Source organism: Rutidosis leptorrhynchoides, chromosome 11, assembly GCF_046630445.1.
Source record: "Rutidosis leptorrhynchoides isolate AG116_Rl617_1_P2 chromosome 11, CSIRO_AGI_Rlap_v1, whole genome shotgun sequence".
Classification (NCBI taxonomy): Eukaryota; Viridiplantae; Streptophyta; class Magnoliopsida; order Asterales; family Asteraceae; genus Rutidosis; species Rutidosis leptorrhynchoides.
Window position 1 is genome coordinate 359,668,292 of NC_092343.1, and position 15,618 is coordinate 359,683,909.

Genomic DNA, 15,618 nt, shown 5'->3' on the forward strand with positions numbered 1-15,618 from the left:
AACTGTTATGAGCAAACTAATATGATTAAGGTGAATTTTACACACTTGTGGGATAAAGGTCACCTAACCACTTGTGTGTTGAATTTACACGTTTACACAAGTAGGACGACTTGATTTGGGAATCATGAACTTAGGGTCACCGAAGCATGAGGAACAAATAGGCGTTGATGGGATAAATATGCGATGCAAAAGGATTGCATGATCCCATAACTTAGAAGTTGCAAAAGGATTGCAATTGTCATAATGACTGCCTAGCTAAATCAAATGACGGGATAAAGGTCACCTAACCAAAATTTGGTTTACCGTTGGATTCTAAAATTTAATAAATATCAATTGGATTTAAAGGGTATTGATTGTTAAATTAAAATTTAATACTTAAACAACTTTGTTAAATTTTGTAGATGGCCGCCAATAACAACAACATTCCAAACGCACCAATAAACTTTAACAACCTATCGTTAAGGTCAATCCTCGAAAAGGAAAAACTCAACCATACAAACTTCATGGATTGGTTTCGCAATCTAAGAATTGTCCTCAAACTAGAGGATAGGGCGTATGTGTTGGAAGACCCCATTCCCGATCAATCGGACGAGGATGATACGGAAGTCATGGCCTATTGGGAGAAATATTGCACCGATTCGTTGCAAGTTTCTTGCCTCATGCTTGGGACTATGGTACCCGAACTCCAAAAGAACTTCGAGCATCATAGTGCATATAACATGATCACACAGTTGAAGGAGATGTTCCTTCAACAAGCTCGTGTCGAGCGCTTTAAAATGGTCCGAGCGCTTCATGTATGTCGGATGGACGACTCCCAATCCGTTTCATCTTATGTCCTTAAGATGAAAAGCCTAATTGATCGAGCAAACCGTCTAAATTGCAACGTGTCTAATGAATTAGCCACGGACCTTATTCTCAACTCATTGTCAAAAAGGTTTGACACATTTGTAATGAATTACAACATGAATGGTTGGGATAAAAGCATTGACGAATTACATGCCATGCTTAAGACGACAGAAGCAAGCATGGGTAAAAGGGCTTCACCCGTGTTTACGATCAATGAAGGCGGGTCCAAAAACAATATCACTTCTAAGCTGAAGGCAGCTAAGAGGAAAGGACCCACCTACCAAGGCAAGGGCAAGGGAAAGGGGAAGATGGTTACTCCAACCAACAACAACAAGAAGCAAAAGGTTGCCAGAAAAGCTAACCCCAAGGAAGATCCGTGTTTTGGTTGCGGTGAAATGGGTCACTGGAAACGCAACTGCCCGGTCTACCTTAAGGAGTTGAAGGAAAAGAGGGATGCAGGGCAAACCTCAGGTAATGTATATATGGTATACATTGAGCTTAGTATTACTTCTTCTAATACATGGGTATTAGACACAGGATGTGGAACTCATATTTGCAATACTTTGCAGGGGTTCAAAAGAAGTGATCAAGATGCGGGAACAACAAGTCTCTTCATGGGAAATGGAGCAAGGGTGCAAGTGAAAGCTCAAGGAGACTTTGTTTTAAAGCTACCAAGTGGTTTGGAGCTTGTTTTGAAAAATGTTTTGTATGCACCCGATTTATCTCGAAACATTATTTCTGTATCCCGTTTGAAACAATATGGTTTTAATCTTAATTTCATTAATGATGATATCCATGTTTCTTTAGATAATGTGTTCTATTTTAAGGCTTCACCTTCGAATGGTATTTATGAATTGGTTCATGATGACACATCATACAATAGCTCAATATACCATGCAAACACCAAGAAACTCAAAAGGGATTTGAGTGATTCCTACTTATGGCATTGTTGCATTGGTCACATAAATAAGAATCGAATGCATACACTTCAAAAGAATGTCCTTTTGAAATCAAATGAACTAGACTCGTTTGATGTATGTGAATCTTGTTTACAAGGCAAAATGACTAAAGCACCTTTCAAAGGGACCTATGAAAGGGCTAAGGACTTATTGGGATTAATACATTCGGATGTATGTGGACCCTTTAAGCCCATAACTAGGAATGGTGAAAGATACTTCGTTACTTTCATTGATGACTTCAGTCGTTTTAGATATGTCTACTTGTTAAGACATAAGTACGAAACTTTTGAGGCATTCAAAGAGTATCAAAACGAAGTACAAAATCAACTCAATAAGATAATTAAGGTACTTCGTACCGATAGAGGAGGTGAATACCTAAACGATGCTTTGCAAGATCATCTTAGAAGTTGTGGGATTATCTCGCAACTCACTCCTCCTGGAACACCCCAACTAAATGGAGTTTCCGAAAGGAGGAACCGAACCCTAATGGATATGGTTCGATCTATGATGGCTAGAAGCTCGTTACCTCTATCATTTTGGGGTTATTGTCTATGCTCCGCGGCTCGTATTTTAAATATGGCCCCAACCAAGAAAGTGGAACGAACTCCTCATGAGATGTGGTTTGGAAAACCTCCATCTCTATCATACTTAAAGGTATGGGGATGTGAAGCTTACCCTAAGCGTTACGTCCCTAATAAGTTGAACGCTCGATCCACGAAGTGTATCTTCATAGGATATCCCAAGGATGATATGGGATACTATTTCTATGATCCTTCCGAGCAGAATGTATTTGTTGCTCGAAAGGCTGAATTCCTTGAAACTAAGTTCCTAATGAAAGGCGAAAGTGAAAGGAAGATAGATCTTGAAGAGGTTCAAGATCAAACAGATGATACACAATTGGTTGACACTAGCACTCAACGTGAAAATGTTGAGAGTGATCAAATGGATGATCAAAATACACAAGACGTTTGCAGATCTGGTAGGATTAGTAATCCTCCTGAGAGATATGGGTTTCTCATGGATGGTTGCTATGTGGTTGATTTGGATGAACCAACAAACTACCAAGATGCTTTATCAAGGATTGATAAGGATAAATGGCAAGAAGCCATGAATGCTGAGATGCAATTCATGTATGACAACCAAGTTTGGGAACTTGTTGCACAACCTGCTGGCTCAAGGCTAGTTGATTGTAAATGGCTTTTCAAAATGAAAACCGATATACATGGAAACTTGAATACATATAAAGCTAGACTTGTAGCAAAAGGTTTCACTCAAACTCAAGGGGTTGACTATGATGAAACATTTTCGCCTGTGGCAATGCTAAAGTCTATTAGGATATTATTTTCCATTGCTGCTCATTATGATTATGAAATATGGAAAATGGATGTCAAGACCGCTTTCCTAAATGGATATCTTGTGGAAGATGTCTATATGGTTCAGCCTGAAGGTTTTGTTGATCCGAAATATCCTAAAAAGGTATGCAAGTTAAAGAAGTCAATCTACAGATTGAAAAAAGCATCTAGAATGTGGAATCATCATTTTAATGAGGAGGCCGAGAAATTTGCCTTCATTAAAAATGGTGATGAAGCTTGTGTATATAATAAAGCTAGTAGGAGCACTATCATATTCCTTGTACTATATGTGGATGATATATTGCTATTTGGAAATGATATTCTGGCAATGGAAGGTGTTAAAACTTGGCTAAGTAAATGCTTCTCCATTAAGGATCTTGGAGAAGCACAATACGTTTTGGGGATTGGGATCTACAGGGATAGACCCAAGAAACTGATAGGTTTGAATCAAAGTGTATACATTGAAAAGATCTTGAAAAGGTTCAAGATGGAGAACTCTAAAAAGGGTTTGGTACCTATTCAAAAGGGAACACTTCTCAGTTCATCTCAGTGCCCCACCATGAAAGATGAACAGGAGAGAATGAAGAAAGTCCCATATGTGTCTGCCATTGGGTCAATCATGTATGCAATGATATGCACTAGACCGGATGTGTCATGCACTCTTAGCCTGACAAGTAGATACCAGAATAACCCAGGAAACAGTCATTGGATTACTGTTAAAAGTATATTGAAATACCTTAGGAGAACTAAGGATATGTTTCTTATATACGGGTCTGGTGAGGAGGAACTCGCTGTAAAAGGTTACGTGGACGCGAGTTTTCAAACTGATCGAGATGATTCTCGATCACAGTCCGGTTATGTCTTCACATTAAATGGAGGTGCGGTCTCTTGGAAGAGTTCAAAACAGGATGTTGTTACATTATTCACTATAGAGTCGGAGTACATTGCCGCCTCATTGGCAGCTCAGGAAGCTGCATGGATGAAGAAATTCATCGACGACTTAGGAGTAGTCCCTTCCATTCAGGACCCTCTTGAGATCTTTTGTGACAACGAGGGTGCGATTGCTCAAATCAAAGAACCTCGTGCTCACCAAAAGACCCGTCACATTGAGCAGAGATTCAACTACATAAGGGATGAAGTTGAAAAGGGAAAGATATGTATTCACAAAGTTCACACGGATCTTAATATAGCGAATCCTCTCACGAAGCTCTTACATGGAGCAAAACACGCAGGACATGTTTGTGCATTAGGGCTTCGATATTCTAGTGATTGGTCATGATCTGTTTTAAGTATTGTAATGGAACGAAATTGTTCAAACTCATTAATATAATTATAGCATTAATTTATTTTGAGTTATGTTCCTATTTTGCATATTTTATCCATGAATAAGTAATTATTCTAAATTCCGTAGTCGATCACATTTGTGGGAACAAGTGTGAGGTTTATACTATTATGAACTTGGATTGGTATACATTCACGGGATAATTGTGGGGCAAGGTTGCAACCAAGGTTCATAGATATTTGTGGGATACAAATATTGGAAGACCCGCCCTCAAGATTTACTAAATGGAGCCTTTGTGGTTGATCGCATGTAATCTTGAGTAAAGGCGCATATCATTGTATCCTCTGACCTGAGATACAAATTGGGTTCAGATATTTACCAAGTATTGTGCCTTGATTCTTTTCTTCGCTATTCTGAAATTTGGTAGTTCATAAGGAAGAGCTCAGGTATAATACAAGGTATATGTTTAGGACGTATGTAGTCAAGATGGAATTTGTCCCTCTTATTCGTTGAGAGTCAGATGTCTAAGGCCTGATAAAGTTAAATCTAGAAGAGAGTGATCACTCTGTATCTCTTGGATTTAACATGACATCTAGGACAAAAGGATGTGATGAAAGATTCACCTATTCATATTCGAGATGGGAACTCGAAAAGGATGATGTTATTGAATGGCACAAAGTCATAACATATTGGGGGTGATGGACGGTCGTTAGGTGGTATCCATCGCTTGCATTAATTTCTTATGTTTCTCGTGCAAGTGGGAGATTGAAGGTATTTCGTATGCCCGAGAGACATATTAAATTAACGTGGCTAATGTGTTTTGATCCAAGTCGGGTCATACCCAATAACAAACTTACCGACACCTCATTCGTATTTAATATTAGCGATTGGATCGTTGATTAATTACGCGACACTTGTGATTTAAGAAAAATGGTTTTCTAAAATAATGTCATTTGATGTGTATATAAATTATGGAATAATTTATATAATAAGTGTTTAATTATTTATAGGTTAAATAGTTAAATTTAGTTATGTTACATTTTATATAATTGATTTTATAAATATAAATGTACATAACTAATAAAATGCATGGAAGTTTATAAAAAAAAAGGGAAGGGTTTTATAAAATTAGATTTTATAAAAACTAATCTTTAAATAAATGGAGGAACATATTGGGAGTGCAAGTTCTTGTCTCCAAGGCTCCATTTAGTGGTCAACACTTCCTATGTACATGTGTATATGGACCTTGACTCTTTGAGAAACCAAGACACATGCAAACACATCATTTTACATCAAAAAAAAAAAAAAAAAAACTGCAAAACTCTCTCAGCTGCTGCTGATTGCCGTGGCCATTAGGGAGGAAAAAAAGGTTCCTCACTTGGTTTTGAAAGTTCATATTAAGTGTCTATTAAATCCTAACTAAAGGCTAGGTGTTGGTGCACAAGTTTGGGGTATAACAACTTGAGATTTCATACTTTTGGAGCTCCATTCAACATCATCATCTTCATCATTCATTACCTAGTTGGAATAGGTATAACCTCCTTACTATCTTATAGTTTGTAAGTATATATCACAACTTGATCCTACTTGGGGTTTAACTTTAATTGGTTAAAGATTAACAAGTTTTAAATGGTAATATACACATGTTTCCGCTTTAATTTGTTTCTTAAAATGTTTTATGTATATTGAAACTTGTTAAATCCCAACACCAATGTCGCCGTATTTATTCACCTTAGTAATGCAAGTGCTATCCCTCATGCTTCAACGTAATGTTCGTAATGTTGAGGGGTTTCGTTATCATCCGAAGTGTCAAAAACAAAGGATAATCAATCTTTGTTTCGCGGATGATCTCTTTTTATTTTCTCATGGTAATTTGAGCTCTGTTAAAGTTATATCGGATGCGATTGAAGAATTTAAAAGATGTTCTGGATTGACTCCTAGCATGCAAAAAAGTACTTATTTTGCTAATGTTCCATATTATATCAAAAATCAGATTATTGGCATTATGCCTTATGAAGAGGGAACCCTTTATTCGTTATTTGGGTGTCCCATTGATATCGTCTCGACTTTATTATCAAGACTGCAAATTGTTGGTTGAAAGGGTTCGAAACCGTATAGGGGACTGGAAAAACAAATCCTTATCGTTCGCGGGCAGGGTACAACTAATTACTTCAGTTTTATCGTCGATGCAAACATACTGGTCATCGGTATTTATATTGCCAACTTCTATTATTAAGGAGATCGAAAAGCTCATGAGAGGTTTTCTTTGGTGTCAAGGCGAGATGAAGCGCGGAAAGGCAAAAGTTAAATGGGAGAAAGTGTGTCTTCCAAAGGATGAAGGTGGACTTGGTATTAAAAATCTAAAAATCTAGAATATGGCTCTCATGTCTACCCACATCTGGCGCCTATTGTCAAATAAAGAATCTTTATGGGTCAAGTGGATTCATTCCTATCACTTGTACAATCATAATTTTTGCTAGGTATCCATTAAACAAAGTGATAGTTGGAGCCAGGCCCGGCCCCACTTTATGGGTCAAGTGGATTCATTCCTATCACTTGTACAATCATAATTTTTGCTAGGTATCCATTAAACAAAGTGATAGTTGGAGCCAGGCCCGGCCCAATGGGGTGTACAAAGTGTACATTTATACAGGGCTATTATGTTTAGGGGCCCAACTTTTCATTAACAAGGCCTGTTCAATTTTTTATTAAGGCCTGCTACTGAAATAAATAAGCCCGATACTGAAATAAAAGATTTATGAAAAGGGCCTGCTAAGAATAAACTCACATGTCTAACATGTACAAATTTTCTAATGATAGCTGATCCACTCTATAAATATCTTTTGACAAATTAGGGATACACCGATGTGGGATGTGAAGTGAGAACATAATTTTCTAATAAGAAAATTCTATTATTGCCCTCATCGGGCTATCAATTTTTCTCTAACATTTTAAATTATTTAGGATTATTTATTTAAATTGATTAAAGGTGTATAAAGTATATATATCTAAATAAGAAAACAGTACATATTAATTTAAGTCTAAATAAGAAAACTAGAGTGCAACAACACCAACTATTTTAAGGCTCGAAATAAGTAAGAAAACTAGATGGCCATAATAAAAACCAACTCAAATCGAGCCTCAACCAGACATGCAAGCTATGACAAAAACTAAGCAAACGAATACAACACAAACCATAAGTTATAAATTAAAAGACTTAAAGCCAACAAAATAACGGAAACCGGCGATTCACAATTAAACCAATAAAAGATCCCGGACCCGAATTAAAAAGAGATCGTATCGTTGGGTGAGGGCCTTTTTTTTTACCTCGTTCAGGGCACTTAAATTCTCGGGACCGGCCCTGGTTGGAGCTGGCGCAAACTATTGCTTTGTCGTGACGTTATTCGAGGAAAATTTATTCATAAGCTTGGAGATGGTAGATTGACATCCGCTTGGTATGACGTTTGGTCAAATATTGGGCGAATAACAGAGTTTGTTACTATCCGATCAATATTTCAAGCTGGTTTGAAGAACATGGACAGTGTGCATGATATTATAGATAATGGTGTTTGGAAATGGCCTCAATCTTGGTACATTGATTTTCCTATTTTGCAGCAATTGCAAGTCCCACCTCTTTCTAACTCAAAGGATGTTATTCTTTGGAAAGATATAGATGGTGGAGTAAAGGAGTTTACAGTTAGTTTGGCTTGGAATACATTACGTCCTCGTGCAACAAAAGTTCCGTGGTATCGAGTGGTGTGGTTTGAACATTGCATTCCAAGACATGCATTCTTGCTTTGGCTTCTTATGGGAGAAAATTTGAAGACTCAAGACAAGTTAAAAGATTGGGAGCGGAATGCGAGTTTATCGAATAGTTTTGTCTGCGCATTGTGTAAGTCACAAATTGACTCTCATGATCATCTTTTTTACAATTGTGTATTTTCTAGTCAATTATGCTTGATGGTTAGCACTCTGTTGGAATGGCCATCTTGGAATAATAGTTGGAGAGATATTCGAGATTCCTTAGTACCGTATACCTCAAGAAGAATTGTTCGGGTTGTCGTGACTAAACTTGCTTATGCGGCAATGACGTATTTTATATGGCAAGAAAGGAATAATAGGTTTTTTAAAGGAAAATCAAGAACGGTGAACCAAGTGTTTGAAGTTATTTACTCGACGGTTCGAATGAAGATTTTATCATTAAAGTTCAAGGACTCTTCACATCTTAGAGTTATGAAAGACACATGGAAAATTCCCTAACGGGTGCGTCTTGTTTAGTTGGGGTTTTTAGGCTATTCTTTAATTGTATAGAGTAGTTTATGTGGTTCGTTACAAAGGTTACAAGAGCCACTTGTAACATTGATCTTCATTGTAATCATTCTTTATTATTTTAATAATATCCACCGGGTAACCCTTTACCAAAAAAAAAAAAAAAAAAAAATTGTGGAGTATTATACTTTATTAATTATTAATTATAATTATATATATTTGTTCACATCTAAATCTATTTTTTTCTTAATGGAACCTAACTAACATATCACCCTCAAAATCCACCCAGAACCATATAGTAGTTGAACTATGCCGCCTAGCTACAAATTCTTCTCCTTTAATAAAATCCAAAATCAAGTCTGTCAAACTCCAATTAATTTCGGTCATTCCCAAGTTATTATTTTTAATATTATATTCAAAAAACCCAATTCAAATATCACAAATTTATCATACAATTCACCTTCGTCTTTGATCCCTTTAATTCCATAAAATTGAAGGGAACAAAGAACAATAAAGCAAAATAATGGAGAGCATAATGTCAATACCCACATGGCAATTGTCTTTTTTGTTTGGGGTTTGCATATGGATATTTGTATCTTCAATGTTTAATGTGACCCAAAAGATTAGATCTTTAATACAACCTTGGGTGTATCATAGTGTTATATCTGGTACTCCTACTATTCTTCAGATCCAGGTATAATGAATTTCACAATTGAATGTTTGATTTTGCATAAACCCATGTTGTTAATTAAAAAAATTTGTGATTTTGTTAATCTTTATGTTGGAATTTTGTTGATTTTACACTTGGATTTTGATGGGTATGTGGTAAAATTACAGCATTATAAGGATATAGAGATACCCATTTCTCACATTTTATGAATTTTATTAATTTGCTTGTTATTTGTGTTGGCTATTTGAAAAAAATGTGAATAGTTATTAAGTTATTAATTTTTACATCAGTTTTAATTGTATCTTTGCAGAGATATCAGCATGGTTTTTTGGATGCTTTCTTCTCTGTGTTATCTTGTGTTGTTTCTGTTCCTTTTTATACTGGCTTTCTTCCCTTGCTATTTTGGGTAAGTTTTGCATTCTATGTGTGATAAACATTTGCAATTATTTTATCTGGCAATTTGTTTCGAAACAAACAGTCCCAATATAGGTCACGTACGTCCTTGTAAAAATACTCCCCAGTAGTCTGAACATGGAAAACCTTATCAGTTTACCGTTTATTTGTTTCAAAACAAGAAATACATTTGTGAAAATACAAAACGAATGAAAACACAATAGTCAGCCAGTAGCTGTTTTTCATTATTTTTGCAATTTTTTAAAGTTGGCTGGGTAGAAACGAAATCATAAAGTTCATGTTTTTCAGTTGATACATACTCGTCTTGAAATTTCTTATTTGGAAAGCTTCATATTTCTACTTCTTTAGTTGTATAGTTAGCTTTGCTTCTCACTTATTGCATATGTGACTAGCTATAGCAAGTACCAAAGACTTTAAACTATCGATGTTGTCATATTAAAAAACTTATCAGATCTTAGTTAAATATATGAGACTGTTTGTTTCTTGTATATATTGAATGATGTTAAATTGTTATAGAGTGGACACGGGAAATTGGCGAGGCTAATGACTCTTTTGATGGCATTTTGTGATTATTCAGGGAATTGTATAAAGGTATCATGCCATTTTTTGTTTTTCATATTTGATATTTATATTTATTATATTCTTAATCACTAATTATACGTGTGTTGTGTAGGATGTGGTGTCTGCTCCTAGACCCAAATCACCATCCGTGAGAATACTAGCTGCTACTAAAGACGAGAAAGAAAATGCATTGGAATATGGTTTCCCGTCTTCGCACACTCTCAATACAGTTTGTTTATCTGGGTACGTTACTGCTTTTTGATATATTTATCTGGGGCCACTAGAGGCTAGGTTGTAAAAGTCACGAGTTGGGACGAGTTGGGCGTTGACCAACGTTGACTTTTAGTACTAGATAAATTAAACTTATATACCTAAATATATCAAACATAGATATATGCCAACTTTGACCGACTCGACTCAGACTCGACTCAGCCCGACTTTGACCCAACTTTTTAACGTTAACCAACTTATAAGGCATTTTTGGGCGAGTCAGGATGGGCTACTCCCCAAATGGACGCGGCGGCCTAACTTGACTCCGTATTAATAGTTACCCCTTCAAACGATCCCTTTTGTCGTTGCCTGATCTGTCCCTATTGCTATCCTATATAAACTAGATTCGGGTGATAATCTTTGTTTTGCAATAGAGTTTGTTTGTACTCGTAATCTCATTTTTCAAATCATATTCTCTTGGATTTCAGGTACCTCTTGCACTACATCTTTTCATGCCACGAAAATTTGGATCCATCTTATCAAATAGTCGGATTTACATTTGTTTGTATGTTCGTAAGCCTTATTGGTCTCGGTAAGTGTTAACTTTATATAAAAAGTTGTAAGGTTTTCCTTGTTCGGGTTACCCGGGAAGGGTGAGTAATCAGACCCATACTCTACTGCACGAAGCCCATCAGGAATACTCCCTAACTGTTTCTAACCCTTCCCTGGCCACCCAAAGATTCGAACCTGAGACCTCTTGTAAGGATGCCAGTGTTAACTTTATATTCTATCAAATCAACTTATCTTGATATTCATCTGCACTTCGCTTATTCCTTCTATTTCTCGTTATAGGAAGAATATATCTTGGCATGCATAGTGTGATCGACATTTTCGGTGGTCTTGTTCTCGGACTAACGATTCTTGCTTTATGGCTTCATGTTCATAACTACATCGACAGTTTTGTGACTTTAGGACAAAACGGTATGCTTTCTTGTACTTGATCAACTTGTTAATTCAATTATTGAAAGGTACACACTCTTATTAATTACATTACATGCTTACATTCGCTATCTACTTTCTTACATGGATTTCTTTTACATATCCAAAAATAAATGCAACATTTGATGGAAATATTTTAATAAACTTCGTTCGGCTTTCGATCAGATTTCTTACTTAACCTCAGAATGAAAAAATTAATTTTGAATTTCTTTTACTTCCAGTTACATCCTTTTGGATTGCGTTCAGCTTCTTGTTGCTCTTTGCGTACCCAACTCCCGAGCATCCAACTCCGAGTTTTGAGTTTCATACGGCTTTCACTGGCGTGGCATTGGGAATTGTAAGCATATACTCTTTTATATACATTTTTGGCAGTTTTTTTTTTTTTTTTTAATCGGAACAAGTTTTTTAAGGAAATCTCTATAACTCCATTTTTAGGATTTTGTTTTTTTACTATTGGGTACTTAGTTATCGACCGTGTTAATTACACAAGTTGGTGATTTTACTCGGGCACACAAGTATTCTTGTTTTGTCCGTGTAAGGATATTTTAGTCTTTTGACAAATATTTAAACATCTTGAAAAATTATATAAACATTGATATTTTCGTCGGATGATATTTTGTTTAGGAAATTTTTGTATTCTTTAAGTCAAAATTCCTTCACTTTTATGTGTATGTACTATAAACGAAAACTAACAGATGGAACGTCACGAAAAGTTGTGTTTTGTATCATGCAGTTTTCCTGATGTCGAAAATATTTCAAATTCTTGAAATTTATTTTCGTGTAAAATTGGTAACTGAACGAAACATCAACATGAAGAGCGTCATGGAACGTAAATGCATGAAAAGTTTTTTCTCGTGTCCCTTGGTGAATTGACCAAAATACCCTTTTTCATGTTTTACTACTAAATTTTTCAACTTGGTGACCATGCTATATTTTAGCCCCATGCCCCTTGTACAATTGACCAGAATACCCTTTTCCTACTTATAGGTAACCGGTGTCCAACAAACTTACCATCAATTCCACCACGAAAATGCGGCTCGTTTATTCACACCTCAACTTACGATCTCGGCCTTTGCTACCAGAACCCTAATCGGGATCCCAACAATCCTGACCGTTAAATTCTGCAGCAAAGCTCTTGCAAAATGGATCCTACCCATTACAGCAAGTGTACTGGGTATCCCAGTCAGATCATCAGGTTACGTTGCAGGTTTGACCGTTTCTTCACCGGTCAAAAAGTCAAATGAAGTCAAACAAACTGATGGGTATCTTCAGAAAATGTTTTTTAGCAGTCAAGATTCGTTCGATGTTGATACGGGCATTCGGTTGCTGCAATATGCTGGTCTTGCTTGGTCTGTGGTTGATCTTGTTCCTTCTTTGTTTTCTCAACTTAACTTGTGATATAATTATTTATTAAATTGATTTTAAGATGTGTATAAAATGTAATTTAGCATTAGGTATATATGTTACTAGTAAAAGTACTGTAATATTTTTGCTATAAAATTATGAAGTTACTCTTGGAAGATTAATTTGAAGCGTTAGTTTTTCTTGCTACAACTTTTAAGTATGTTGTAGCTAGAATGCAAAATATATGTTTTATGCAAGTTATCTAGTTATGAAAAGGGATTTAAGAAGTTTTGGATATTTATAAGATCAGTTTGTACATGTCAAAACCATGCATGACTATAGGAAACACATGATGCACACTATTTGTCTATGATGTTGAATTATAAGATGCTAGATAAATTAATGGTTTTCCAGATTAAAATATGTGAAGGATATTCATTTGAGTTCAAGTTTTATCTTGGGTTTGAGAGAATCATTTTCAGTCCTTAGATTCACTTTGATCAATGGCTTAGGATTAACTTTAACAAATATTAGTATTTTGGGCGGAGGGGCATTTTCGTCCAATCAGTGCAAATATTTTTTACACCCACACTCAAACGTCCAGCATCTGTTTCAATTCTCTCTCAATCTCCTTCTCTATTCAAGGGTTTCAAAACTATCTATCGATCTCTCGTTCTTCTCTCGATCTCTCTCGTTCTTCTCTCGATCTCAAACTCTTTCACGATCATCTAATCCGCCATCAACAATCATCAATTTACAGCATTCATCAACAATGGCAAAATCAAACGATTCTAGGGTTTCGAACGCATCTCAGCTGAAAAACAAACTCCGGCCATTAAACAAGCTTCAGGCAAATCTATAGGTAATTTTACTATGTTTTATTGAACAATCAATCAATTGTTGTTCTATTCCTTTATTATTTTTTTATTTTTTAGGGTTTTGTGATATACTGATTCATGTGTGTTGCTTCTTCAATTACACGTGATTTGTTTGTGATTATTTTATACGTATATTTGTTTCATTTTTGTTGTTGAACAATCAGAATGCAAGTATACAATTTTTGTGTTCAGAATGTAATTTTTATGATTTTTAATCACATGTGATTTTTACAAGAAATCAGTTGGTAGTCACATTTAAATGTTAAAAAATTGCATCAACCTCTGATTGTATTTGGTTTAATGTCACATTTAGGTTTTTTTATACCATTTTTGTGATCAGATTGTAATTTTTATGGTTTTCAATCACTTGTGATCATAGAATGAAATTACTTCAAAGTCACAATTTAGATGTTAACATTCAGTTTTTTTGCTTGTTCAAATTACTTAGATGTTAACAAATGTCATCACCTGTGATTTATTGTTTTAATGTTTAGTAATTTACATGTTTTTACAGTTAAATCAGAATGTATTCATTTCTTTAATGTTTGTGATTTAATGCCATCACATGTGATTACAACATTCAATCACATATATGATTACTTTATTCAATCACATGTGATTATATCTTTCAATTCCATGTGCTAAACTAAAATGAGGTTATGTTAGGTTATCATTCAATCATATTTACTTTTCTGATTTGTTTTTCCAGGGATATGCCTTTGGTAAGCATCTCAAACTGCATAAGCATTATGTCGAAAGAATGATTGAAAAACTAAAGCCTCATAAAATGACAATTCCAAGGATGACAAGAGATATTGTGGTAGATTGTGGTGTTTTTGTCATGTACCACATGGATAGGTGTAAAGCCACAACTGGGAGTGATTAGACTCAGGAATTAGTGGTTGAATCTTTGGAGCAAAAAAAAAAAAAAAAAACAGCTTCGGAAGTTGAGAGTCCGGTATGCATCGAAGATATTAACACGTACTCTAAACTGACATTCTGACAAGATGGTTCGAAATGCTAGAGTATTCAACAGATTTCATCGGGTGGAAGACTATAGAGATGTTGTCGTTGCTGCACAAAAATAAAGAGTGGGTCGTGTTGAAAAATCAAAAGAGGTTGTCTCTGCTGCACAAGAAAAGTGAAGTGTTTAATGACGAGTGTAGTGTATTGTACACGATATTGTTTGTTGCATGTTTGATGATGATAAGTGTGGTGTAATTTAAATGATTAAACATACATGTATGTTTTTGTTGGATAGTAAATGACATGCTAGTGGTTTAGATTTCGATTTATGTATTCTTCTTTTTATATCTAATATTGGTATTGGTTTTATTTTGTTGATTGTTTGATGGTTGATTGAATTTATTAAACAGCTACAGGTTACAATCACATATAAATATATAATTCAACATTAAAATCACTTGTAATTACGCATTTCACATGTGATTTACCTTTCCAAACACTTGTGATTATGCATTTCAGTCACTTGTACATGCCAATCACTTGTGATTCTGCATAACAATCACTTGTTATTCTATATAACAATCACTTGTGATTCTTCATAACAATCACAGTGCACTTAATATAATCACTTGTAATTTTACTTTTTGCCAATCACTTGTGATTCTTTTGCCAATCACTTGTGATTCTGCATAACAATCACAAGTGATTCTGCATAACAATTACAAGTGATTCTGCATAACAATCACAGTCCATTCAATATAATCACTTGTAAGTTTACTCTTGACAATCACTTGTGATTCTGCATCTGCCAATCACTTGTGATTCTTCATATCAATCACAGTGCACTTAATATAATCACTTGTAATTT

General features: G+C 35.3%; 2 protein-coding genes across 2 annotated transcripts in view; both read left to right on the forward strand.

Moving 5' to 3' along the window:
• Positions 1-8,699, forward strand: part of LOC139875880 (uncharacterized) — a 92,434-nt gene extending 83,735 nt beyond the window's left edge. The window contains exon 2 of the mRNA XM_071863172.1: positions 7,866-8,699. Coding sequence (XP_071719273.1) covers positions 7,866-8,699 — 834 coding nt within the window. The remainder of the gene's footprint in view (positions 1-7,865) is intronic.
• Positions 8,700-9,013: 314 nt separating this feature from the next.
• On the forward strand, positions 9,014-13,026 carry LOC139877491 (lipid phosphate phosphatase delta-like). The gene is made up of 8 exons (XM_071864922.1): positions 9,014-9,402; positions 9,689-9,784; positions 10,309-10,383; positions 10,466-10,596; positions 11,052-11,155; positions 11,416-11,544; positions 11,784-11,899; positions 12,550-13,026. The coding sequence occupies exons 1-8, from the start codon at positions 9,232-9,234 to the stop codon at positions 12,958-12,960; spliced, it is 1,233 nt and encodes a 410-aa protein (XP_071721023.1). The 5' UTR covers positions 9,014-9,231; the 3' UTR covers positions 12,961-13,026.
• Positions 13,027-15,618: the final 2,592 nt, after the last annotated feature.